Source organism: Arachis hypogaea, chromosome 14 (genome assembly GCF_003086295.3).
Source record: "Arachis hypogaea cultivar Tifrunner chromosome 14, arahy.Tifrunner.gnm2.J5K5, whole genome shotgun sequence".
NCBI classification, from domain to species: domain Eukaryota; kingdom Viridiplantae; phylum Streptophyta; class Magnoliopsida; order Fabales; family Fabaceae; genus Arachis; species Arachis hypogaea.
In genome coordinates, this window is record NC_092049.1 from 49,731,333 (window position 1) to 49,757,835 (window position 26,503).

Here is a 26,503-nt window from a genome sequence, read left to right on the forward strand (position 1 = left end):
CGCTTCCTTACGCTAGCGCACCCCTTGCGCGCCTGCGTGGATGACCGACATCAATATAATGGGGAGCACACTTGCCCCCCTTCATTCTTCTTTCCCCTTTTTCTTCTTACCTCCTGTACTACCCATTTACCTACTACTACCTCTCCTCCCAAACAATCACCCCCTACCATCACCTCCAGCGACCACCTACCTCCGGTGGCCCCTACATTGCCTCCTCCATTCCTTTCCATCTCTCTCGAGGTACTATACTAGGCTCCCCTCTTACTCTACTTCTCTCTTTTGCTTCTTAGTCAGTTAATTTCATTCTCTTTTAGGTAGTCTTTTCTTTCCCCCCCTTTTTTGAGCCCCTCATTTCTTTGGGGTGTGTTTTTAGCTCCTTTTCCATTTAACTCTTCATGGGCACTTGGGTCATAACTTCTCTTGCATTGATGGATGAGATGTGTTGCATAATTTTCTTATAACCACTGTGCATTGTAGTGATTAATGTTGGTTTGTGGACTGTTACATTGCTTCCCCCCATCTATTTACATACTACTAAAGGATGCACCCCAAGTGTTTGAAGAAATGCATACATGACACTTTTTGAACTCATTATGACTCATTGCTTCTTAACTAGTCACTTTTGGGTGCACCTTCACATTTTACAATCCACCCACTCACCATTTCATAAACTGCTTCCCACTTTTGGTATTTGAGGGTGTATGCTTCTCATGCCTTTTCCGTGCATGCCTACACTACCCCTATACCACATGCCAATGATTTGCCTTGCTCATCACATGTTATCTTCGTTACATGTTGCAGCTGTCATGTAATAAGGATACCCATATTCTTAAGGCACAATTTCTCATTTGCATAATCATATTCAATTACGCTTCTTTGGGTTTGATGTTATCTCCTATCACAGGATGGTCATCAAAAAGAGCAACGGGAAGGCCCGGAAGAAGCCAGCATCCAATAGCGCACGCAAGGAACTAACGGCCAAGCCACCCCTAAAGAAGGCTAAGGGCCCCGTTGATGTTCTAGAGAAGGACAACCCTCCGAAGGATCCGAACAGGTTCCCTAACCGCTACTGCGAACTTGTTTACTTAAGGATGATTGAAAGGAATTATCACCCGGAGCCCCTTTTGGTCCTACCGGCTCACCTCACTCCGATAGTGATGCCACACATTGACCGGAGGCAATGGAGGTTCCTCTTGAGGCAACCCAAGGAGGTCAACTTATCGTGGGTGGTGGAATTCTACACCAATTACCACTCACCCCTTCTCACATCAATCTTTGTGTGCCGAAAGCGAGTGTCAATCACAGTGGAAGCCATCCGAGGAGTCCTTGGGATTGGGCCGTTAGCGGATGGATATGATGCCTATCAAGAAGTCTTGACAGCATGCGCCGACCGTGAGTTCGATTGGAACGCCGTCCTCCGCGTAATTGCTTCACCCGAAGCATGTTGGATTCGGGGGACCATAAAGCAAAGACCAAAAGGTTTAGATGCACACTACCTCACTCAAGAAGCCACGGCATGGGCCCAAATACTAGCCCACTACGTGCTCCCAAGCACTCATGGGTCATCCATTACCGCCAAGCTTGCCTTATTGATATGGTGCATCTTAACCGAGAAACCGATCGACATTTCGCATGCCGTTCGCCAATCCATGGGGCGCATTTATGCCAAGAGAAATCTACCATTCCCCGCTATGGTGACTGAATTAGTGGCGGCAGCCGGCGTCCACCGAGAGACTAAGGATAGGAGGACCTCAATCCCGGTCGAGGGTGATATTATTCCGACCAAGAGGTGCCTCAAGCCTCCGGAAGTCACCAAGGACATTGGACTACCCACTCCTACTCGCAACACCACTACATCTTGCACGCCACAAAAATCTGCCACCCAACGCCTTGAAGACCTTCACAAGAAGTTGGACCGTTATGAGAGGCGTAACCAACGCCGATATGCTCACGTGAAGAAACTTCTGAGCAATGTCACCCCACCTATGGAGGAACCAGATATCTCCACATCCACCGCGACCTCAAGCAGAAGTAGCGATGACAACGGAGATGAAGGACACTCGGGGGTCGGCCATTGCCAACCATTGCGCATCACCTCTAGCACGGAGGACCGTGCTAAGTTTTAAGTATGGGGAGGTCGGCCGACCGATCTCCGTAGGTAACACCCAAATAAATTTTTGTTTTCTGAACTCCTTTGTAGTAGGATAGGTTGCATGATTAGTTTTTCCTTGATATCATTTGCATGATAAGTTTACTTGGTTGGAACAATGAAACTCTCTCTTAGGAAACTAATACTTTGGGGCAACCTTGACATTGCCAATTTTGAATATCTTGATGCCAAACTTGCTTGAAGAACTGTATTTTGGAACATGAATTTTGAGTTAAGAACACAAGCTAGTGAGCTTTGAGCCTTATTTTGTGGCTACATCGTATAGTCACTTATTTTCCTTCTTGTGTGCAATTGTTTCCTCTCTATGAGTGTAATCCTTGCTTTGTTTGAGTCTATATGTCCATTATTCCGTGTATTCATGCATTTATATGATTGAGACCATCATTTCATTAGCCCACCTACCAAATAGCCTTACCCTCTATCTTCCCTTGTTAGCCAAAATTGAGCCTACGCTCAACCCACTTGTTCTTTAAATTAGCACATTACAAGCCTAAAGCGGAAAACCATAATTGTCCTCATTTGGATCTTTGATTAGCTTAGGCTAGTGTGTGTGTGAGTAGCATTCAAGTGTGGAAACCTTGGGACATTGGGGGAATACAAGGGGTAGTTTTTGGGAAGTGGGTACATACTCATGTATTGGTCAGATGTAAAACCTTATGCACTGATGCTCTTGTAGATAGAAAAAAAAATGAAAAAAAAAAACAACAAATAAAGGAGAAAATAGAAGAGATAATATGAAAAAAAAATTAGAAATAAGAAAAAAAAAGAAAAGAAAGAAATAAAAAGGGGACAAAATGTCCTAAAGCAAAGTGAAACTTAATAAGATCAATGCATAAGTATTGTGAAATGGAAAAAAAAAGGGAAAATACATGAGTATGTGAAAAAGTGAAGAATGGGTAGTTGGAATATAACTCAATTGTATAGGATGTCATAGGTTAGGTGGAAAGTTTAAAGCTTATCAAAGATTCAAATTTCAAGCTCACTTAACCATATATGCATCCTACCTTAACCCTAGCCCCATTACAACCAAAGAAAAGACCTCATGATAGATGTATGCATGCAGGAAATATATGTTGATTGATTAGATGAGGAACAAATCTTGGAAAGCATGATTAGGAGGAAATTGAGAGAATCAACCCTAGACACTCGAGCGAATAGAGTGTAAACACTTCCGGTGAGGGTTCGATGGCTCTAATTCATGATTCCCGGCTCTCACGAGCATGCTTCATGCAAAGTTGCATATATTGCACTTGATGCCCAAAAATTGGTGAATCTCATATATTGACCGCCACCGTGCCCTATATGCTTGCATATATCTTAGGAAGGTTGATTTGTTCCTAACCAAGTAGATGGTAGCACTAGTCGTAGTTGCATTCACGTAAGTAGGCTGCACCTCAGGAGTCTTATGCCTTTATGATCCTTCGGTCTTTTGTGTTTCTCTTGCATTTCTCTAAGCATGAGGACATGCTAGAATCTAAGTGTGGGGAGGTTGATAAACCCCATTTTGAGGGTTTATCTTGTATCGATTTCAGGGGTTTTATCAATGATTCCACACGCTTTTCATATGAAAATACAAGACTTTATGTCCCTTTCCTAACTTTTGCCTCATGGATGAAAACATGCTTATTTTGCACTAAACTAGATACATTTCTAATCTTCTCTTGGTGCCATTCGATGCCGTGACCTGTGTGTTAAGTGGTTTCAGAATATAGGGCAGGGATGAACCGGAAGAGGGAAGGAGAATGGGCGCAAAGGAAAGGAGCATGAGAAATTGAGCTTTGGAAACTTCAGCAAGGGCGCGTGCGCGTACTTGGCGCGCCCGCGTGGATTGCGCAGCTAGGAGTCAAAGCCAGAAGCCAAGCCACGAGCCGGCTTGTGTAGCGGCTAGGCCACAACCCCCATGGGCGCGCACGCGTACGCTGCGCCTCCGCTCACATTGCAAGATGCCCTAGTGCGCGCCGATGCTCGAACATGATTTTTTTTAGAAGTCACGTGACCTAGGCATGGAGACAGTTGGAGATCTCATCTTGGGGGAAGTGCCTTGGCGGGAAGAGCTTAAGAAGACCAAGGGTTGAAGGGTTAAGGACTTTTGGCTCATTTTTTTAGATAGTTCTAGATTTTTTTGCTATTGTTAGTTACACTCTTGGGTAGAGAGAGAGAGAGGGAGATTCTAAGCTCTCATGAGTGTTCATCTTCATCCATTTTTCTGAATTTTCCATCACATTTTGGTGAGATCCATTGCAATTCTCAATTTACTTGTTCATGTTATAGATCTTCTTCTCCAATTTCAATTAGTGCTTGTAATTGCTCAATCCTCATAGATCCTAGATTCAACTTTGTAGTTTTGGATTTTCTTCAATTTCTTGAGAAGTTCATTTCCATTGTTGTTCTTTGTTAATTGTTGTTAGTTCCTTGTGTTGAAGCACTTTCAATTCTACTTCCTTCTCATTTTTTTACTATGCCTTTTATCCTTGCTCATCAATTGTTTGATAAAATGCCAACATTAGTTATGGAGTAAAAGTTTCTTACTTGGCATAGGGTTTGGGTCATTAGAAAGAGTTGAATAGTTTATGTCAATTGTTGATTTGGAATTGGAAATTGCTAATTGACTTGGAGTGCACTAAAGCTAGATTTCCCTAAGGTGAAAACTAGGACTTGTGACTCAAGTTAGTTACTCTCATTTGACTTTCCTCTATACCTATGGGTTGACTAAATGAAGCAAGGCCTAATTGTTGTCATCATTGAAGGAACTATAAGGATAGAATTTCTAATGCCAACCCTAGGCCAAGTCTTCTAAAAAAATTGATTGCTTGTTTGTCATTGATTTTGCTAAACCTTCAAAAGAACCACAACAAGGCTTCCTAATCAATAAGATGCATGCTCTAGCAATTCCAAGGGAGGACGACTCGAGGGACTAGTACTCTCGGTTATAGATTGTAGGATTGTTTGATGCGAAGTTTGAATGTTGATTAGACTATACTCACGATTATATCCATTATTGAATTCTATATCGGCATGACAAATTTCGTTTATCAAAATGGAGAAATAAGAAAAAAAAAAGAAAAGAAAGAAATAAAAAGGGGACAAAATGCCCTAAAGCAAAGTGCAACTTAATAAGATCAATGCATAAGTATTGTGAAATGGAAAAAAAAAGGGAAAATACATGAGTATGTGAAAAAGTGAAGAATGGGTAGTTGGAATATAACTCAATTGTATAGGATGTCATAGGTTAGGTGGAAAGCTTAAAGCTTATCAAAGATTCAAATTTCAAGCTCACTTAACCATATATGCATCCTACCTTAACCCTAGCCCCATTACAACCAAAGAAAAGACCTTATGATAGATGTATGCATGCAGGAAATATATGTTGATTGATTAGATGAGGAACAAATCTTGGAAAGCATGATTAGGAGGAAATTGAGAGAATCAACCCTAGACCCTCGAGCGAATAGAGTGTAAACACTTCCGGTGAGGGTTCGATGGCTCTAATTCATGATTCCCGGCTCTCACGAGCATGCTTCATGCAAAGTTGCATATATTGCACTTGATGCTCAAAAATTGGTGAATCCCATATATTGACCGCCACCGTGCCCTATATGCTTGCATATATCTTAGGAAGGTTGATTGGTTCCTAACCAAGTAGATGGTAGCACTAGTCGTAGTTGCATTCACGTAAGTAGGCTGCACCTCAGGAGTCTTATGCCTTTATGATCCTTCGGTCTTTTGCGTTTCTCTTGCATTTCTCTAAGCATGAGGACATGCTAGAATCTAAGTGTGGGAAGGTTGATAAACCCCATTTTGAGGGTTTATCTTGTATCAATTTCAGGGGTTTTATCAATGATTCCACACGCTTTTCATATGAAAATACAAGACTTTATGTTCCTTTCCTAACTTTTGCCTCATGGATGAAAACATGCTTATTTTGCACTAAACTAGATACATTTCTAATCTTTTCTTGGTGCCATTCGATGCCGTGACCTGTGTGTTAAGTGGTTTCAGAATATAGGGCAGGGATGAACCGGAAGAGGGAAGGAGAATGGGCGCAAAGGAAAGGAGCATGAGAAATTGAGCTTTGAAAACTTCAGCAAGGGCGCGTGTGCATACTTGGCGCGCCTGCGTGGATTGCACAGCCAGGAGTCAAAGCCAGAAGCCAAGCCACGAGCCGGCTTGTGTAGCGGCTAGGCCACAACCCCCATGGGCGCGCACGCGTACACTGCGCCTCCGCTCACATTGCAAGATGCCCTAGTGGCGCGCACGCGTGGTTTGCGCGTGCGCGCCGATGGTCGAACATGATTTTTTTTAGAAGTCACATGACCTAGGCGTGGAGACAGTTGGAGATCTCATCTTGGGGGAAGTGCCTTGGCGGGAAGAGCTTAAGAAGACCAAGGGTTGAAGGGTTAAGGACTTTTGGCTCATTTTTTTAGATAGTTCTAGATTTTTTTGCTATTGTTAGTTACACTCTTGGGTAGAGAGAGAGAGAGGGAGATTCTAAGCTCTCATGAGGGTTCATCTTCATCCATTTTTCTGAATTTTCCATCACATTTTGGTGACATCTATTGCAATTCTCAATTTACTTGTTCATGTTATAGATCTTCTTCTCCAATTTCAATTAGTGCTTGTAATTGCTCAATCCTCATAGATCCTAGATTCAACTTTGTAGTTTTGAATTTTCTTCAATTTCTTGAGAAGTTCATTTCCATTGTTGTTCTTTGTTAATTATTGTTAGTTCCTTGTGTTGAAGCACTTTCAATTCTACTTCCTTCTCATTTTTTTTTACTATGCCTTTTATCCTTGCTCATCAATTGTTTGATAAAATGCCAACATTAGTTAGGGAGTAAAAGTTTCTTACTTGGCATAGGGTTTGGGGCATTAGAAAGAGTTGAATAGTTTATGTCAATTGTTGATTTGGAATTGGAAATTGCTAATTGACTTGGAGTGCACTAAAGCTAGATTTCCCTAAGGTGAAAACTAGGACTTGTGACTCAAGTTAGTTACTCTCATTTGACTTTCCTTTATACCTAGGGGTTGACTAAATGAAGCAAGGCCTAATTGTTGCCATCATTGAAGGAACTATAAGGATAGAATTTCTAATGCCAACCCTAGGCCAAGTCTTCTAAAAAAATTGATTGCTTGTTTGTCATTGATTTTGCTAAACCTTCAAAAGAACCACAACAAGGCTTCCTAATCAATAAGATGCATGCTCTAGCAATTCCAAGGGAGGACGACTCGGGGGACTAGTACTCTCGGTTATAGATTGTAGGATTGTTTGATGCGAAGTTTGAATGTTGATTAGACTATACTCACGATTATATCCATTATTGAATTCTATATCAGCATGACAAATTTCGTTTATCAAACGGCGCCAAAAACTTGGTGCACGAATTGTAAATCATACTTTTCACAACTCGTACCACTAACCAGCAAGTGCAATGGGTCGTCCAAGTAATACCTCACATGAGTAAGGGTCGAATCCCATAGAGATTGTTGGCTTGAAGCAATCTATGGTTATTTTGTAATTCTTAGTCAGGATATCATTTATAATTATCAGTTTGGATTCCAAAAAATAAAAGAGCATGAAATAAATACTTGTTATGCAGTAATGGAGAATATGTTGGAGTTTTGGAGATGCTTTGTCTTCTGAATCTCTGCTTTCCCCTGTCTTCTTCTTCACGCACGCAAGGTTCCTCCTTTGGCAAGCTGTGTGTTGCTTGATCACTGTTGTCAATGGCTACCATCCGTCCTCTCAGTCACCGCACGGCTAATCATCTGTCGGTTCTCACTCATGCTGAAATAGGATCCATTGGTCCTTTTGCGTCTGTCACTACGCCCAACCCTTGTGAGTTTGAAGCTCGTCACAGTCATTCAATCCCTGAATCATACTCGGAATACCACAGACAAGGTTTGGACTTTCTGGATTCTCAAGAACGCTGCCAATGGATTCTAGCTTATACCACGAAGATTCTGATTAAGGAATCCAAGAGATATTCATTCAATCGAAGGTAGAACGGGAGTGGTTGTCAGGCACGCGTTCATAGATTGAGAATGGTGATGAGTGTCACGGATCATCACATTCATCATATTGAAGTGCGAATGAACATCTTAGATAGAAAGAAGCGTGTTTGAATAGAAAACAGAAATAATTGCATTAATTCATCGAGACACAGGAGAGCTCCTCATCCCCAACAATGGTGTTTAGAGACTCATGCCGTCAAATAGTACAAAGTTCAGATCTAAAAATGTCATGAGGTGTAAAAATAAATCCCTAAAAGTTGTTTAAATAATAAACTAGTAACCTAGGTTTACAGAAAATGAATAAGGTATGATAGATAGTGCAGAGATCCACTTCTGGGGCCCACTTGGTGTGTGCTGGGGCTGAGACTTAAGCTTTACACGTGCCTAGGCTCTTTCTGGAGTTAAACGCCAGGTTGTAACCTGTTTCTGGCGTTTAACTCCAATTTGTAACCTGTTTCTGGCGTTTAACGCCAGACTACAACATAAAACTGGCGTTGAACGCCAGTTTACATCGTCTATCCTTGAGCAAAGTATGACTATTATATATTGCTGGAAAGCTCTGGATGTCTACTTTCCAACGCAATTGAGAGCGCGCCAATTAGAATCCAACAACATCTGCAGTCCTTTTTCAGCCTGAATCAGATTTTTGCTCAGCTCCCTCAATTTCAGCCAGAAATTACCTGAAATCACAGAAAAACACACAAACTCATAGTAAAGCCCAGAAATGTGATTTTTATTTAAAAACTAATAAAAAATAATAAAAGTTGACTAAAACATGCTAAAAACTACATGAAATTAACCCCAAAAAGTGTATAAAATATCCGCTCATTAATAATCGTATTAATTCTTTTCGTTGAGGGTTTGACTGCAGTAGAAGAGGGCTCTGCCACTAATGCTCTCTTTGTTCCTTTCCTTGCTGTTGATTTGGGAGCAGCTTTCTCCTTGCCCTTCTTGGTGGCCATCCTAAAAGGGAGAAAAGAGAAAGTATGTCAAAATGTCAAGGGATAGAGCAAGGAAGAGAGCGAAAAAGGTGGTAAGTAATGCACATTAAAAGATAAATGATGTTAACACATGGTCATGACTACATAAACAAAAAGTTATAAACGAAAAATAGTCAGTGCATATGATGACAATTGAATGCAAAGTGTTTATTGGCATGCAGGCAAAGGCATGAGTAGCATAGATCAAGCATTCAACGACTATGTTAAATTACCACAGAATTCAAACTAACAACCTGTTTGTAATAACAATTATATTAAATTAATAAAGTAATAAAAAGGGTTTTGTGAAAAGCAGGCATTTAGAGTAGTAGAATAAAAGAGATCCAAAAATAGTGCACAATGCCATACGGACATTTTCACAAACACATAGCATGCATGGTAAGTAAGCTATGGAAAATAATAAATGGAACATGCAAGCACCCCTTTAAAAATTAACATATAATTGCCAAACAAGTTCTTAACAATCCACAAGCAAACAAAAGGAATAATAATGACCCTACGAAATAGCTAACACCAATTAAAAGAAAAAGAAAGAAAAAGAAAAACATGGATAATGCAAGGAAAAAGAAAAAAAAAAGAAAAGAAGAAGAAAACATAAATTAAGAAGGAGAATAGAAAAGTAAAGAGAAGAAGAAAAGAAAAAAAACTTGATAATGGTGGTGAGAGAGAGAAAGTAGAAAGTGAGAAAGAAGGAAGAAGGAAGAAATAAGGAGGGAAAAGAAAAAGTAGGATTTGGGAAAGAGAAAGATAAGATATTTTGGCATATTAGGTTAAGCTGTACGGTGCAAGCGACGCGGATGCGTGGGGGACGCGTTCGCGCGACTTGCGCTTAAAATAATGGACGCGGTCGGGTCGGTCATGCGAACGCGTGATTCATTTTGTGCTACTAGCGCGAGGGCAGCCTCGCGCTCGCACAACTCTTTGTTCAAAATGCATTATTGCCAAATATCAGGGTGACACGGTCGCGTGGTCTACACGATCGTGTGAGTGGCCATGATAGGGATGTGACGTGGACGTGTGAGCTATGCGTCCACATGGTAAGGCTTGTGCGTTCAGCACCAATCCAGCACCACTCCAGCACAACTTTCGGTCGTGCACCCTTTCTTACGTCGATTCTCAGGTCATGCGTCCGCGTGGGTGACGCGGACGCGTGGGAGGCATGTTTACCATGTGACGCGGTCGCGTGGGGTGATTTGTGCCAAAGGCACGGCTCCAGCCACACTCTTGCGTGACTCTCTGTTCGTTTTCTTATTCTTTCTTAACCACCTGCAACGCGGACGCGTCGGCGACGCTGTCGCGTCGCGTGCTCTCCCTCTTTTTTTTCTTTTTTTTTTACAATTAAATATGCAAATGCAGTGGCAAGCTGAATGTGCAAATAAAGAGAAGAGTTATTGAAAAATAAAACAAAGAATAAAGAAATGAATGATCATACCATGGTGAGTTGTCTCCCACCTAGCACTTTGCTTTAACGTCCGTAAGTTGGACGCTCCATTAGCTCAGTCTTTTGCTGTGAGTGGATCCTCCAATAGGAAGATATCTAACTCCTTGTTTTTCGTCACCTTCTCACCATGATAGAGCTTCAAATGATGTCCATTAACTTTGATGAGTTCAGAGCTTGAAGGGTGACTTAGGTGAAAAACTCCGTACGGCTCAGCCTTCTCGACTCTATACGGACCTTCCCACCTTGATCTCAACTTGCCTGGCATGAGCCTCAGTCTAGAGTTGTAAAGGAGGACTAAATCCCCAGGTTGGAACTCTTTCCTCTTGATATGCTGATCATGTACAGCCTTCATTTTTTCTTGTACAGCCTTGAGTTCTCATAAGCTTCTAGGAGAAGGCTTTCCAATTCTTGCAGTTGCAACTTCCTTTCAGCTCCGGCTTTCTCAAATCGCATGTTGCACTCCATAAAATAAGCGGAAGGGACTCATCCCAACGGGTGTTTTGTATGCTGTTTTGTATGCCCAGAGTGCATCTTGTAGTCTGGTGCTCCAGTCTCTTTTATGAGGTTTGACTATCTTCTGCAATATACGCTTTATCTCTCTGTTTGACACATCAGCTTGCCCATTAGTCTGAGGATGGTAGGCTGTTGCTACTTTATGAATTATCCCATGCTTCTGCAGTAATCCTGTTAGTCTCCTGTTACAAAAATGGGTGCCTTGATCGCTCACGATTGCTCGTGGTGATCCAAAGCGACATATAATGTGGTTTCTAACAAAGGAAACAACAGTGTTAGCATCATTAGTGCGGGTAGGAAATGCTTCCACCCATTTGGAAACGTAATCTACAGCTAGCAATATATAAAAATAACCATTAGAATTTGGAAATGGACCTATGAAGTCGATGCCCCAAACATCAAAAATTTCACAGAAAAGCATAATTTGTTGAGGCATCTCATCCTTCTTGGATATATTACCAAATTTTTGGCTTGGGAAACAAGATTTACAGAATTCAGCAGCGTCTTTAAAAAGAGTAGGCCACCAGAATCCACAGTCTAAGATTTTTCTAGCTGTTCTTTGAGGGCCAAAATGTCCTCCACTCTCAGATGAGTGACAGGCCTCTAAAATATACTGGAATTCTGATTGAGGCACACACCTTCCAATTACCTGGTCAGTGCCACATCTCCATAAATATGGGTCATCCCATATATAATATTTAGACTCGCTTTTCAGCTTGTCTCTTTCATGCTTAGTAAAGCTTGGAGGAAAAGTGCGGCTAACTAGATAATTAGCGACAGGTGCATACCAAGGGACTACCTCAGATACTGCTTGCAGGTTATCAAATGGGAAATTATCAGCTATAGGAGTGGAGTCATCTTTAATGTGCTCAAGGTGACTCAAGTGGTCTGCCACTAGAATCTGATTACCACTCCTATCCTTTATTTCTAAATCAAATTCTTGTAGTAGCAATATCCAACGTATATGTCTTGGTTTGGATTCCTTTTTAGCTAATAAATACTTTGGAGCTGCGTGGTCTGAATACACTACTACTTTAGTACCAAGTAAATAGACTCGGAATTTATCCAGAGCCAAAATAATAGCAAGAATCTCTTTCTCAGTAGTAGTGTAGTTAGATTGAGCAGTGTCTAAAGTCTTAGACGCATAAGCAATGACAAAAGGATCCTTACCTTCACGATGAGCCAGCGCTGCTCCTACTGCATGGTTGGAAGCATCGCACATGATTTCAATTGGCTGGCTCCAGTCTGGTCCTCTCACAATTGGAGCTTGAGTCAGGGCAGTCTTTAGTTTATCAAATGCTTGTTTTCAATCCTCACTGAACTCGAACTCAATATCTTTCTGCAGTAATGTAGATAAGGGAAGTGCTACCTTAATGAAGTCCTTAATGAATCTCCGGTAAAAACCTGCATGGCCAAGGAATGAACGGACTTCTCTCACAGAGGAGGGATAAGGTAAACTAGAAATAACATCCACCTTTGCTGGATCTACAGAAATGCCAGTATTAGACACAACATGTCCGAGTACAATACCTTGTTTAACCATAAAGTGACATTTTTCAAAATTTAATACAAGGTTTGTACGGACACATCTATCTAATACTCTAGATAAACTATCCAAGCAAAGGCTAAAGGAATCACCATAAACGCTAAAATCATCCATAAAAACCTCCATACAGTCCTCAATAAGGTTAGAGAAAAGACTCATCATGCACCTTTGGAAAGTAGCTGGTGTATTGCACAAGCCAAAGGGCATTCTCTTATAAGCGTAAGTCCCAAAAGGATATTTAAAAGTAGTCTTTTCCTGATCTTCAGGAGCTATATGAATCTGGAAATAGCCTGTGTAACCATCTAAAAAGCAATAATGTGATTTACCTGACAGGCGATCCAGCATTTGATCAATGAATGAAAGAGGATAGTGATCCTTATGAGTGGCTTGGTTGAGACGCCTGTAATCAATGCAGACTCTCCAGGCATTCTGTACTCTGGTTATTATGAGCTCTCCATGCTCATTCTTTACTGTAGTGACTCCAGACTTCTTGGGCACCACTTGTACTGGGCTTACCCATTCACTTTCTGAGATGGGATAGATGATATCTGCCTCCAGTAGTCTGGTCACTTCCTTTTTGACAACCTCCAAAATAGTGGGATTCAGTCTTCTCTGGGGTTGGCAAACAGGCCTGGCTCCCTCTTCTAAAAATGTTCTGTGCTCACAAACTTGAGGGTTGATGCCTACTATGTCTGCCAAACTCCACCCAATTGCCTTCTTGTGCCTCCGCAGCACACTAAGTAACTACTCTTCTTGTTGAGAAGTGTGTTCTCGTGCAATGATAACTGGAAACTTCTGCTTGTCCTCAAGGTAAGCATATTTGAGGTGTAGAGGGAGGGGTTTCAATTCTAGTTGCCATTCATGGTAAGCCTCTGGATTGTCTGGAGCTGGTGGCAATGGTAAAGTACTTTCACTGTCCTCAGAAAGTGTCCCCACACTCGGACTTTGTCCTATGTACTTCTCTTCGAACTCCTCTTGGTGAACATCAGCTACGGTTTCATCTATGATGTCACACTGGAGGATAGAATGATCTTATGGAGGTTGCTTCATAACTCCATTCAGATTGAAGCTTACTACTCGCCCGTCCATTTCAAAAGAGTATGTTCCTGAAAAAGCATCCAATTTGAACTTCTATGTCTTCAGGAATGGTCTTCCGAGTAGGATTGATAATGGCCTCTCTGAGTCATTTTGGGGCATCTCCAGGATATAAAAATTAATGGGGAATGTAAGCCCCTTAATACCCACTAATACATCTTTAGCAACTCCAGCCACTGTAATAATTCTTTTATCTGCTAACACAAAATGAGCTGCCGACCTTTTTAAGAGAGGGAGCCTCAAAATATCATATATAGACAAAGACATTATACTAACACATGCTCCTAAATCACACATGCAGTCAGAAAATATCACACCATCAATAGTACAATTAACCATACATGGACCTGGGTCACTACACTTTTCAGGTAAACCTCCCATTAAAGCAGATATGGAACTACCTAAAGGAATAGTTTCTAATTCATTAATTTTGTCTTTATGTATGCATAAATCTTTTAGAAACTTTACGTATTTAGGTACCTATTGAATGACATCAAAAAGGGGAACAGTTACCTCAACCTTTTTTAATATTTCTACCATTTTGGGGTCAGGTTTCAACTGCTTCCTGGGCTTCCTTGCAAGTTGTGGAAATGGAAAGGAATGGCATTTTCTGCAGTGTCCGCGCCCTCTGGTGCTTCTTCCTGTGATTGAGCTTCTTCTTCTTCAGCCATGTCCTGTATGTCCTCTTCGTCCTCAACATCTTCTATTTCTACTACCTCTTCAACTGAGGCGTATTCTGGTGGGTTTGGCTCTTCCTGATTCCTCTCTTGCAATGTGGTTCCGGACCTTAGGGTGATGGCATTAATGCCACCCTTTGGATTGGGTAATGGTTGAGAGGGGATTCCACTGGAGCTCAAAGGCTGGTTATTGGAGTTATTCATTGATCCAATCTGTGAGACAAGAGCTTGCAAGGTAGAGTTCATACCATTTAGAGTAGAAGTAAGGTTATTTTCCATGGCCTGTTGTCCCCGATCAATAGATTGTAGTAGCTCATCATTAGAAGATGAAGAAGGACAAGTGATCTGAGAGGTCTGCTGTTGGTTGTGCTATGATCCTTGGAATTGCCTCAGGTGAGGTGCTTTGTAGGGCTGGTTCTGGTTCTACTGCCTGTTGTTGTTATTATTCCACCTCTGATTTCCCTGATTGTCTCTGCCTCCTCTGTTATTGTTGTCTCTCCAACTATGATTAGAATTATCTCTCCAACCTTGGTTGGAATTGTCCTGCCATCCATGGTTGTAGTTACCACCTTGATTGTATCCTTGATTGGGACGGTCATAGAAGTTATGAGTGGCTGCCATAGTGTTGTCTTCTTGCTGGAGCTATGGACATTCATCAGTATAATGGCTATAATCAGCACAGACTCCACACACTCTCTGTGGGACTAACTGTTGGCTTTGCTGTGGTGGAGAAGATTGAGCTTGTTGAACTTGTTGTTGATTCAATTGCATCTTCTTCAGTAAGTTGGTCATTTCACAGATACTCTAAGTTAGAGCAGCAGTCTCTCTGCTAGAGGATACTTCTGCAACAGCTTTTGAACGGCCCTGTTTTTGCCTGTGATTCCTTGTAGATTCAACTAAGTCGTTGATCAGTTGCCATGCCTCATCAGTGGTCTTGTACTTTTTCATAGACCCATTGCAGGCACTTTCCAATGTGGTCTTATCTTGGGCCCTCATGCCCTGTGTGACGTAGCCGAGCAACACTATCTTGTCAATCATGTGGTGGGGCATGCTTCCAGAAGATTGTTGAAGCACTCCCAATATTCATAGAGAGTCTCGGATTCGTCCTGAACAATCATGGAGATGTCTTTCCTCAGTTTGTCAGTAACTTCAGCTGGAAAGAATTTTTCCAAAAATTCCCTTCTAAGCATATCCCATTTAGAAACAGTTGCTGCATCTTGAGTGTAGTACCACTCTCTCGCCTTTCCCTCAAGAGAGAACGGGAAAGCTTTCAACAAAATAGAAGATTCATTCGCACCATCGCGCCTGACAGTAGAACAGGCTGCTTGGAAATCTCTCAGGTGTTTGATAGGCTCTTGAGCAGGTAAGCCATGAAACTTAGGCATCAAGTTGAGCAGTTCAGTCTTTATTTCAAAGTCTGTAGCCACTGCTGGGTGATGCGCTTGAAACGGTTGCAATGTGAAATCAGGGGTTCCAGCCTCCTGGATAGTAACACTCCTAGGTGCTGCCATGTCACCTATACGTAAATCAACCGAATCAGTAGAACGGGGGCTTGTTTCTTCCTCAAATGACGTTTCAGATCCGCCCTCAGAGAGGACTAACTGACGCCGAGCTTGCCTTATTCGTGAGATAGTTCTTCAAATCTCAGGATCAAATACTGGCAAGCATGGATCAGGAAGTGAACGCGTCATTTAACGAAAGAAATATGCAGCTCATAGTAACAAAATAAAATAAAATCTAATTAATAACTTGGCACTCTATTGCAATTCTCTGGTAACGGCGCCAAAAATTGACGTGGCGGAAATTGGCGAGTTAAGAAATTGTTATAAGAGATGCGTTGCAAGTACAGTTCTTAACCAACCGAAAATCCACTTATCAATTTAGAAGGGTTGTCACAAAATTTAATTTAAAATACTGGGAGTATGAATCCCAGGTCGTCACCCAACGAGTTGCAAAAAGATGTGCTATTTTATTAATCAGATGTTTTCAAAAAAAATTGTTTGACTTGATATACAGGAAATTAAATCAGAGAATTTAGATAATTTAAATAAAAACCTTGACTGGGAGTAGATTAGTTGGAAGCCCTATTCTTGTTGAAGTACTCTCAAGATTAATTGATAATTGAAGGTTACTCTGCTTAGTTATCCCTTACTAGGTAGAGGAAAGTCAAGTAAGTTGGAAAGCTATTTCTAGTCACAAATCCTAATCCTCTCCCTTGGGAAGGACTAGTGTCAATGACTAGAGGGTGATCCAACAACAAACCTAATTACAATTTTTCTCTTGAGTAATCCAACTCAAGGTTTCCTTTCAATCATCTCTCAATCAAGTTACGGAACTACTCGCTCATTATGTTTGTAAAATCCATGAAATAAGAAAAGGAAATATCGAAAGACATGATAAATAATAATCAAAGGAATCAATTAAAAATAAAAATAGTTCTTGTATTAATAAATTCTAAAAATAATCCAATAATAATTCTGAGTAAATAAAGGACATGGAAGAGTAAGTGACAGGTAAGGAAACGAACTAGAATGACGAAGTCTTCACGGAGGTAATAACTCTTCTCAATATCTCGATCCAAAAAGCAATAAAATCAAAATCCTAAGAACTATGAATGTGTAGAGAGAAAACCTAGAGGAGAGGAAAAATCAGATCTAAAACTAGCAAATATGCGAAATGAATGTTGTTGTTGGTCTCTGCATGTTCCCTGGCTCTAATATGCTTTTCTGGGCCAAGAACTGGGTCAAAACATGGCCCAAAATCGCCCTCGGCAAATTCTGTAGATTCCGCAGATCGCGCACGTCACGCGATCGCGTCATCCAGGCGTTCGCGTCATCCAGCGTTTTGCCTTGCCACGCGTGCGCGTCGTCTACGCCTTCGCATCACTTGTGCAAATTTCAATCCGCGCGGTCGCGTGAGTCATGCGTCCGTGTCACTGCAATTTCCTCTATCTCGCGCGGTCGCGTGAGCCATGCGTCCGCATCACTTCTCGCTGGTCATCTCCTTATTTTCTTGTGTTCCTTCCATTTTTGCAGGCTTCCTTTCTAATCTCCAAGTCATTGATGCCCTATAAAACCTGAAACACTCAACACATAGATCACGGCATCGAATGGAATAAAGGAGAATTAAAATACAAAATTAAAAGTCTCTAGGAAGCAAGCTTTCAACCATGAAGTATTTTTAGGAAGGAATTATAAATGCATGCTTATTTAATGAATAAGTGGGTAAAGATTTGATAAAACCACACAATTAAACACAATATAAACCATAAAATAATGGTTTATTAGACATACAAGAATTCTCAATTTAAAGTACTTATTCAACAACAAGGATTAAGTGTAGACACAACCTTTTGGGTTGCCGCTTTTCATTCTTCCTTCTGTTGTATTCCTTTTAAGTCATAATGCAAATTGTCTTCAAATGTTGGCTAGTTTCCTGCATAATTCTCAAAAGTTGCTTACTTCGCAAGCTTTTAAGTGAATGGTTATTATGCATGAATTGAGTGTGTCTTTTGAATTTATTTTGGTGTGAGAACACCAAACTTAATTCCTTGCCACTGCCTCTGATGCACAAGTTAACCAATTATGAATTCTCTTGGCCTTGCTAAAGGTTATGGAGCTAGAAATTAGAAAGCAACTAAATGGTTATATGATTTGTCTGATTGCTTGGAGCTAGCATTATACAGGAAGTGAGAATGTGCTTTTTAGATACAATGTTGGTGGAACACCAAACTTAGAATCCTTCATTCTCCCTTAAATTATTTTGGTCTGCAACACCAAACTTAGATCCTTGCAATACAGACAAAACCACTCAACTTTTTTATTGAAATAGCTATGAAAAGAAAACTACCTCAAGTTGGGTTGCCTCCCAACAAGTGCTTCTTTATTGTCATTAGCTTGACATTCTTCATGCTTGTTCAATTCAAATTCTGAAGTTACTTTTCCTTGTCCCATTGCCCTCCTAAGTAAAGCTTTGCTCTTTGACCATTTGCTGTGAAATGACTCTTTGTGTATTCATCTAACAATTCAAGGCTTCCATAAGGAAAAACCTTTGTCACCAGATATGGACTAGTCCACTTAGACTTAAGCTTGCCAGGGAAAATTTTTAGCCATGAGCTATACAAGAGCACTTGCTGTCCTGGTTTGAACTCCTTCCTTAAGATCCTCTTGTCATGCCACCTCTTAGCTTTTTCCTTGTATATATTGGCACTTTCATAAGCTTCCAGCCTAAATTCATCCAATTAATTTAGTTGTAGCAATCTTTTCTCTCCTGCAGCTTGAGAATTAAGATTGAGAAGTTTAGTGGCCCAAAAAGCTTTGTGTTCAAGCTCTACAGGGAAATGGCAGGATTTTCCATACAATAGCTGGAAGGGGGATTTTCCAATAGGTGTTTTGAAGGCTGTTCTGTATGCCCAGAGTGCATCTTCTAGCTTTCTAGCCCAATCTTTTCTAGTAGCTCCCACTGTCTTCTCTAAAATCCTTTTTAACTCTCTATTTGCAAGTTCTGCCTGTCCGTTGGTTTGTGGGTGATAAGGTGTAGCCATTTTATGTACCACCCAATACTTATGAAGTAGTTTCTCCATCTGTTTGTTGCAAAAATGACCACCACCATCACTAACCAGGCGCTTGGGCACTCCATACCGAGTGAATATGTGCTTCTTTAGAAATTACAGGACAATTTGTGCATCACATGTGGTTGTGGCTATGGCTTCTACCCACGTGAGACTAGGGGTGGGCATGGTTTGGATTTTTAAAAATCCAAACTGGATCCACTCCAGAACCAGTTTTATGGTTTAGGAAACCAAACCAGAACTGGATTGAAGAGCAAAACCGGTTCTAAACCGGTTTAAAAAAATAAAAACCGGTTCTAAACCGGTTTTAAAATTTAAATCCGGTTTTATTTACAAACCGGTTTTAAATCCGATTTTACTTGCAAAACCGGTTTTAAATCCGGTTTTTTTAAATCCAAATCTAAAATCCGGTTTTTTTTATAAAATCCAGTTTTAAAACCAGATTTTTGGTAACCAAAAATCCAATTTTAAAACCAGTTTTTGAAAATCCAGTTTTAAAACCAGTTTCTTCTACCAAAAATCGAATTTTAAAACTAGTTTTTAAAAATTCAATTTTTAAACTAGATATTTTAACAAAAAATCCACTTTTAAAACCAGTTTTTAGAAATTCAATTTTTAAACCATATTTTTTTTAAAAAGTAAAATTAATACTAAAGTCATTTTAAAGTGTATAGGTTCATTACAACTAGAATTTGGTTCTTTATAAATCTAATGATAATAGCTAATCTATATAACATTTAATCATTCTCAAGACATCAAAAGAATACCACCAAAATATCTCTCTAACAAAATATCACAAGATGCCAAGTTGCCAACAAAATCATCAAACAACCACAATCTTTGAGGAAAATATATCTGCAAATAACAAAATATACCTTTGTCATTTTAAAACAAATCTTTGAATGAAAGTATTAAACTAAATGAGAATATTAAGCATACCTAGTCATCATCAAGATTATCAATTGATGTCGCCATAGAACAAGCACCATCATTGGAGGAAAATATATCTGCCAAGGGAATCAAATTAATTATCAAGTCTATATTCAACAACTTTTAATTGGTAACTAATACCTAAATTCTAAAATAGAAAGATAACAAAAACAAAAATAAAATAAAATGACAAGAAATATGAAATAAATTTTATACCTTGATCAACTTGTTGAAGAACTTCACCATCATCATCTAAAGCAGAGAAAAGATCTTCCTTAAGCCAATCTCCTGTGCAGACTAAGGCTTCTACCATTCTAGGTGTTAAGGAACTGCGGTATGGATCGAGGACTCTTCCTCCAGTACTAAATGCAGACTCCGAAGCTACCGTAGAAACAGGTATAGCCAATACCTCACGAGCCATATTTCCAAGAATTGGAAATCGGGTTGAGTTGACCTTCCACCAGTTTAGTATATCGAACTTATGGGAGTATGGCTCGTATTCTTCTTGTAAATATCTATCAAGTTCAGATCTTGTATTTGTTCTGCGACCGGTTGCTTGCAGAAAAAAGCCCATGCCATGAAAATCGGTATTAATGTTGTTGGCTTGAACTTCTTGCGTATCAGCTTCACTTGCTTCCCCAGAACTTTGGTATTGCTGATAGAGTAACTTTATGCACTTGGACAACTTTGACTTCAATTCGCCTCCTTTTTCTTCTCCAAAGAAGTAATCCAAGAAATAGTTGACATACTCAATCTTTTGCATTGGATTAAGTACGATAGCAATCAATAACAACATATTCACCGAATCAGGATTGCCCCAATACTTCTCATACTTAACCCTCATCCTTTCTGCCATTGACATAGTACTAAAATCAACAGAATCACAAGAATGACGAATAAATCGTCCAATTGCAAATACTTCCTTCATATACATATCACTGGTAACATATAAGGTACCAGAAACACGTATAGTGGCATCACTGAACACTCGCAAAAATGGTACAATGGACTCAGCATACTCCCAGTCTGAATCAGAAGGAACACCTCTCCCTTTTCCTCCATTCATCTCTCCTATATAGGTATTATCTTTCAAAGCAAGCAACTCAAATGCTTTGCGATGCTTCAAAGCTACCTCTAACATTTGATAGGTAGAATTCCACCTAGTCTCAACATCCATGCAAGGCAAGCCTTTATATTGGATTTTTTCTAGTTCAACATACTTTTGAAATCTACTAGCTCTAGATGGAGAAGATCTAACATACTTTACTGCACTACGAATCCTCAAGACTGATTCATCAATCTCTTTCAACCCCTCTTTTACAATTAAGTTTATAATATGTGCACAACACCTCATATGAATAAATTCACCATTCAAAATAATGCTATTCCAAGAATTCAATCGCTGCTTCAGATATTTAATTGCAACATCGTTAGAGGAGGCATTATCAACTGTCACACTAAAGACCCGATTCAAATTCCAATTATTTAAACAAGATTCAATTGTTGCTCCTATAACCTCTCCTGAATGACTTGTCACTTGACAAAAATTAAGTATTTTTTTATGTAATTTCCAATCCAAATCAACAAAGTGTGCTGTCAAACTCATATAAGTAAAATTTTGAATTGAAGTCCAAGTGTCAGTGGTTAGACATACTCTACCACAATTTGCCGAAAGAAAATCTTGCAACTTCATCTTCTCTTCAGCATAAAGAGCTCCAATGTCACGTGCTAATGTAGTCCGTGAAGGAACTTTGAATCTTGCTTGTAGGGCATGCACAAATTTTTGGAATTTCGGGCTTTCAACGAAGCGAAATGGTAGCTCTTCCCCAATAAACATTTCCACAAGTGCCCTTCGAGCCTCCTCTTGGTCAAATTTGGAAGCACTGGGTGAATTTAAAACACCACGCTCATCTATAGTCGGTGTGGTCGTTGTTTTTCTTCTTTTGTTCGAATCATTATTAGGATTTTGCTTGCATCTTCTCAAATGACCACCCATTGAGCTGGTTCCATTCCCATATTGTATTAAGCTACCACAATATTTGCATTTAGCCTTCTTCTCGGTAGCATTCTCTACATCAAAATGATCCCAGACAGCTGACCGATTCTTACGAACACCTGACGGTGGAGAAGATGGTTGAATGCTAGCGGACATCCCTGTTGCTTCAATATTACTATTTTCAGTCATCTTGCTCTGCATATAAAGCAAGGTGTACATAACTCAAAATTTGGTGCCAAACATGCTAAAATTAACACAAACTAATCCAAAAAAAAAACAGCAGCCAATAAAACTTCAACATTAACTCTACCTTATCCCTATAAAAAGTAGTCACTCAAGCATCAGAATATGTTTAGTAAACTAAATTAGACAATTATTCTTAATTCTGATCAACACACACTGAAACCAAAAATTAAAAATTAAAAAACAACCCTCCGAAACCTTTCCAAACCAGCACGGCAGCCCCTGATTTCCTGCATTTTATTTTATATCTAGTTCTGCTCATGAATCTCAGCCATCCCCTTTTTTTTAACCTATTAATTTTAGAGTGCAATAGCTTCCATCTTCTGTTACACATTCAGAAAGGGGTTTAAAGAAAATGGAAGCTAGCAAGTTAAGTCTTCATTTGCTATCCTATATTTAAGTCTTCATTTGCTATCATATTCCACACCTCAGCTTAAAAGTTCATAATTGCATTTAATAAAAATATATCTAAAAGCTAATCCTAAAACTATAAAGTACCTAATAAAATAATGTTGAAAGGCATACATAAAATGTAAAATTTACACCACTATAACGATTATATCAACATGCTACAAGGTTTCATTACCAGATACAACAACAGATAAGGTTAAAATAGAAAACTTAACGGGGTTCAATTAACCTATCATGATAGGAAGCCCTGCAAGCACATGCTCTATGAACAATGAATAATTCAAGTGGCAAATACAAATATCTCAAATTTCAACAAGCAGAATAATGAAATTCATACTACTAAAGAGCAAACTGAATTGATAAGTTAACAATTTGTTTACATGTTAAATCTCATATTAATGTTTGATATTCTGTGTAGACATGATAATGCAACCAAGGAAATATTGAATAAAGATAAAGCATTTAATATAACAGATTGGATTCAACTAGAGGAAGCTATATTTGGACTTTCAAATGTTCTAGTTTTTCATAACTCTCCCCAATCCCCATCCCCAAATTAAAACAAATACTAGTACTATGCATGCCACCTCCATCTATCTCTATAACAATACTAGCTATTACTGTATGAACTAAATAATTTAGTTAAGTGTTGCGAGTAAAAATATTGGTCAAGCCCAATTAGGATAGTTTCAATGACTATAAATACAGATAGTTTCAAAATTAGACCTTTTAGTGTGGCAGCTGCTAAACAATTAGGAGCAGAACAAGATAGCAGCAGAACAAGATAGCAGCAGAACAAGACAGCAGCAGTGTTTCATATCAACAAAATTAAGGTGGGGACTAGTGAAAGCAAGCACTCCTAAGTCCTAAGATCTTGAGTTGTTTCCATTGCCTATATTATAGTTGCTACTTGCTAGAGCGAGATATTCAAGGCAGTAAATAATGATAAGAAAAAGAAGGCCAAGGCAGAACACAGTTAATGATTTTTCAGAACAAAATTCTATTTACAACAAAAATCAGAACAACAAAGCCAGAAACATGTATAAGATAAGTTAGTTTTCTTCAACTAAATAATGATTTTTCATATGATTGCTAATTGAACCACAGTTAATACACTTCTTACTAAAGTTCTTGAATCAATGTCACCATTTGAAGTGTTCTTACTATCCCTCTTATGCAGCATTTTTCAAATTCATCATTCATCCCTGCAACTTCAACTACTAGTCTATTTCTTATGTAGCATTGTTCAAATTCATCATTCATCCCTGCAACTTCAACTACTAGTCTATCTAATTCTAATTCCTATAAGAGATTAGGAGATTGGTTGTTGGTTATATAACCAAGTAGCACAATACATATAGAACACTTACCTATTGGCTTAAATCAGCAAGTAGATTTTTTATGAAATCAAGTTTTAGGGGTGTTCAATTTGAAAATTCATACACCGTATATAAACAACTAGCGCTACATATATACTATATATATTATGGTACATGCATGAACCAAAAAATTAATAAATGAGCATGGCAATCAGTTGATCAAGGATTCAACAAAACAGAACAAATCAGTATACTCATGAAGGAACAAAACAGAACAAATCAACAAAATAGAAAAAACCCAAATAAAACTCAGAACTCAGAACCAAGGGCAAGGAGGAGGCTTACCTCAATTGATGAGCATGAGCTCCGGCGAGCCACCAACGAAAGAAGAAGAGAACCGAAAAAGAGAGAAGACAGAGTCGCGAATGGGAGGTTGAGGCAGAGAGACAGAGTCCCGAATCAAAGTGAAGACTATAGACTCGAAGAGGTAGAGGCCGATGAACCACCGGCGAGCTCCGACGAGAGGCAGAGAGGAAGAAATGTTGACGGTGGCGAAGAGTGGATTTGGGAACCACCGGCGAGCTCCGACGAGAGGCAGAGAGGAAGAAATGTTGACGGTGGCGAAGAGTGGATTTGGTTTTGTTGAATGGATTTGTCGAAGAGGAGAAGACTCAATTAGGGTTTTTTTAGATCCGGATCTTAATTTGGATCTGGATCTGGATCCGGATTTAAAACCATTTAAATAGATTGGATCAAAAACCAAATTATAAAATAAATGTAATTTGGTTTGGATTTTTTTTGGTTTAAAACTGGTTTTTTTAAAATGGTTTGGTTTGGATTTGGTTTAAAACCCAAAATATGGATTTTTTTGCCCACCCCTACGTGAGACATACTCCACTGCTACCAAGATGTATCTGAAAGAGTATGAGGGAGGAAACGGACCCATAGAATCAATTCCCCAAAGATCAAACAGCTCCACTTCTAAAATATAATTTTGAGGCATCTCATTCCTTCTTGTCAACCCTCCAATTTTTTGGCATTCATTACATTGATGAACAAACTCTCTAGCATCTTTAAAGATGGTTGGCCAATAAAATCCACTTTGAAGCACCTTGGCTGCTGTTCTTTCAGGCCCAAAATGTCCCCCATAAGCTGAGCCGTGACAATGCCACAAGATTTTGCTTATTTCATTCTCAGGGACACATTTCCTTATCATTCCATCTGAGCACCTTCTGAACAAGAATGGCTCATCCCATATAAACTTCTTTGCTTCATTGAGTAACTTCTTTGTTTGCTACTTGGTGAGTTCCTTGGGGATCTTTCTTCCAACCTTATAGTTTGCAATGTCTACAAACCAAGGACTTGTTGGATTTGCAGGAGGTGTTCATCTGGAAAGCTTTCATTCATTGGTTGTGATGCTTCTTGGATTGTATCTTGTGGCAGTCTTGATAAATGATCAGCAACTTGATTCTCACTACCCCTCCTATCTTTTATTTCAATGTCAAATTCTTGTAGGAGCAATATCTATCTGATGAGTCTTGGTTTCGCGTCCTGTCTTGACATGAGATACTTAAGGGCAGCATGGTCAGTATAAACTATAATTTTGGATCCAATCAAGTATGATCTAAATTTATCAAATGCATAAACCACGGCCAACAATTCTTTCTCTGTCGTGGTGTAATTTTTTTGAGCTTCATTCAGTACTTTACTTGCATAATAGATGACATGATGCAAATTTCCCTTTTTTTGTCCCAACACAGCTCCAATTGCAATGTCACTTGCATTACACATGAGTTCAAACGGTATTCCCCAATCTGGGGGTGTGATGATTGGTGCAGTTGTGAGTTTGTTCTTTAGAGTTTCAAAGGCATGCTGGCATTTTTCATCAAAAACAAAAGGATTATCAGCCATTAGCAAATTGCTCAATGGTTTGGCTATTTTTGAAAAATCCTTGATAAACCTTCTATAAAATCCAGCATGTCCTAAGAAACTTCTAACAGATTTTACATTAGTTGGTGGAGGGAGTTTCTCTATGATCTCCACCTTTGCTTTGTCAACTTCTATCCCTTTTCTTGAAACTTTGTGACCAAGAACAATCCCTTCAGGTACCATGAAATGGCACTTTTCCCAAAATAAAACCACATTAGTTTCTTGGCGCTGTTTTAAGACAAGGGTAAGATGATGCAAGCATGTACTGAAAGTGTCACCAAAAATAGAGAAATCATCCATGAAGACTTCAATAAATTTTTCTACCATATCCGAGAAGATTGAGAGCATGCATCTTTGAAATGTTGCTGGAGTGTTACACAATCCGAATGGCATCCTTCGGTATGCAAAAACTCCAAAGGGACATGTGAAAGATGTCTTCTTTTGATCCATGGGGTCAAATACTATTTGATTATAGCCAGAATACCCATCAAGGAAGCAGTAATATGCATGACCGGCTAGCCTCTCAAGCATTTGGTCAATGAATGGGAGAGGGAAGTGATCTTTGCGTGTGGCATCATTCAGCCTCCTATAGTCAATACACATCCTCCATCCGGTCACAGTTCTTGTGGGAATAAGTTTATTCTTTTCAT

The 26,503-nt window shown here is 39.5% G+C and overlaps 1 protein-coding gene across 1 annotated transcript; it reads right to left on the reverse strand.

Moving 5' to 3' along the window:
- Positions 1–20,420: 20,420 nt before the first annotated feature.
- Positions 20,421–22,140, reverse strand: LOC140178587 (zinc finger BED domain-containing protein RICESLEEPER 2-like). Its single transcript, XM_072215782.1, has 2 exons — positions 20,566–22,140; positions 20,421–20,510 (listed from the first exon to the last, which is right to left on the reverse strand). The coding sequence occupies exons 1-2, from the start codon at positions 22,138–22,140 to the stop codon at positions 20,421–20,423; spliced, it is 1,665 nt and encodes a 554-aa protein (XP_072071883.1).
- Between the last annotated feature and the right edge of the window lie 4,363 nt (positions 22,141–26,503).

Excerpts from the sequence above, each read along its gene's own strand:
- LOC140178587 (XM_072215782.1), bottom strand. The coding sequence starts at position 22,140 with ATGACTGAAAATAGTAATATTGAAGCAACAGGGATGTCCGCTAGCATT. Across the intron at positions 20,511-20,565 it reads GTGAAGCTGATACGCAAGAA|CAACCGGTCGCAGAACAAAT; the intron begins GTTCAAGCCAAC and ends TTTTTCTGCAAG.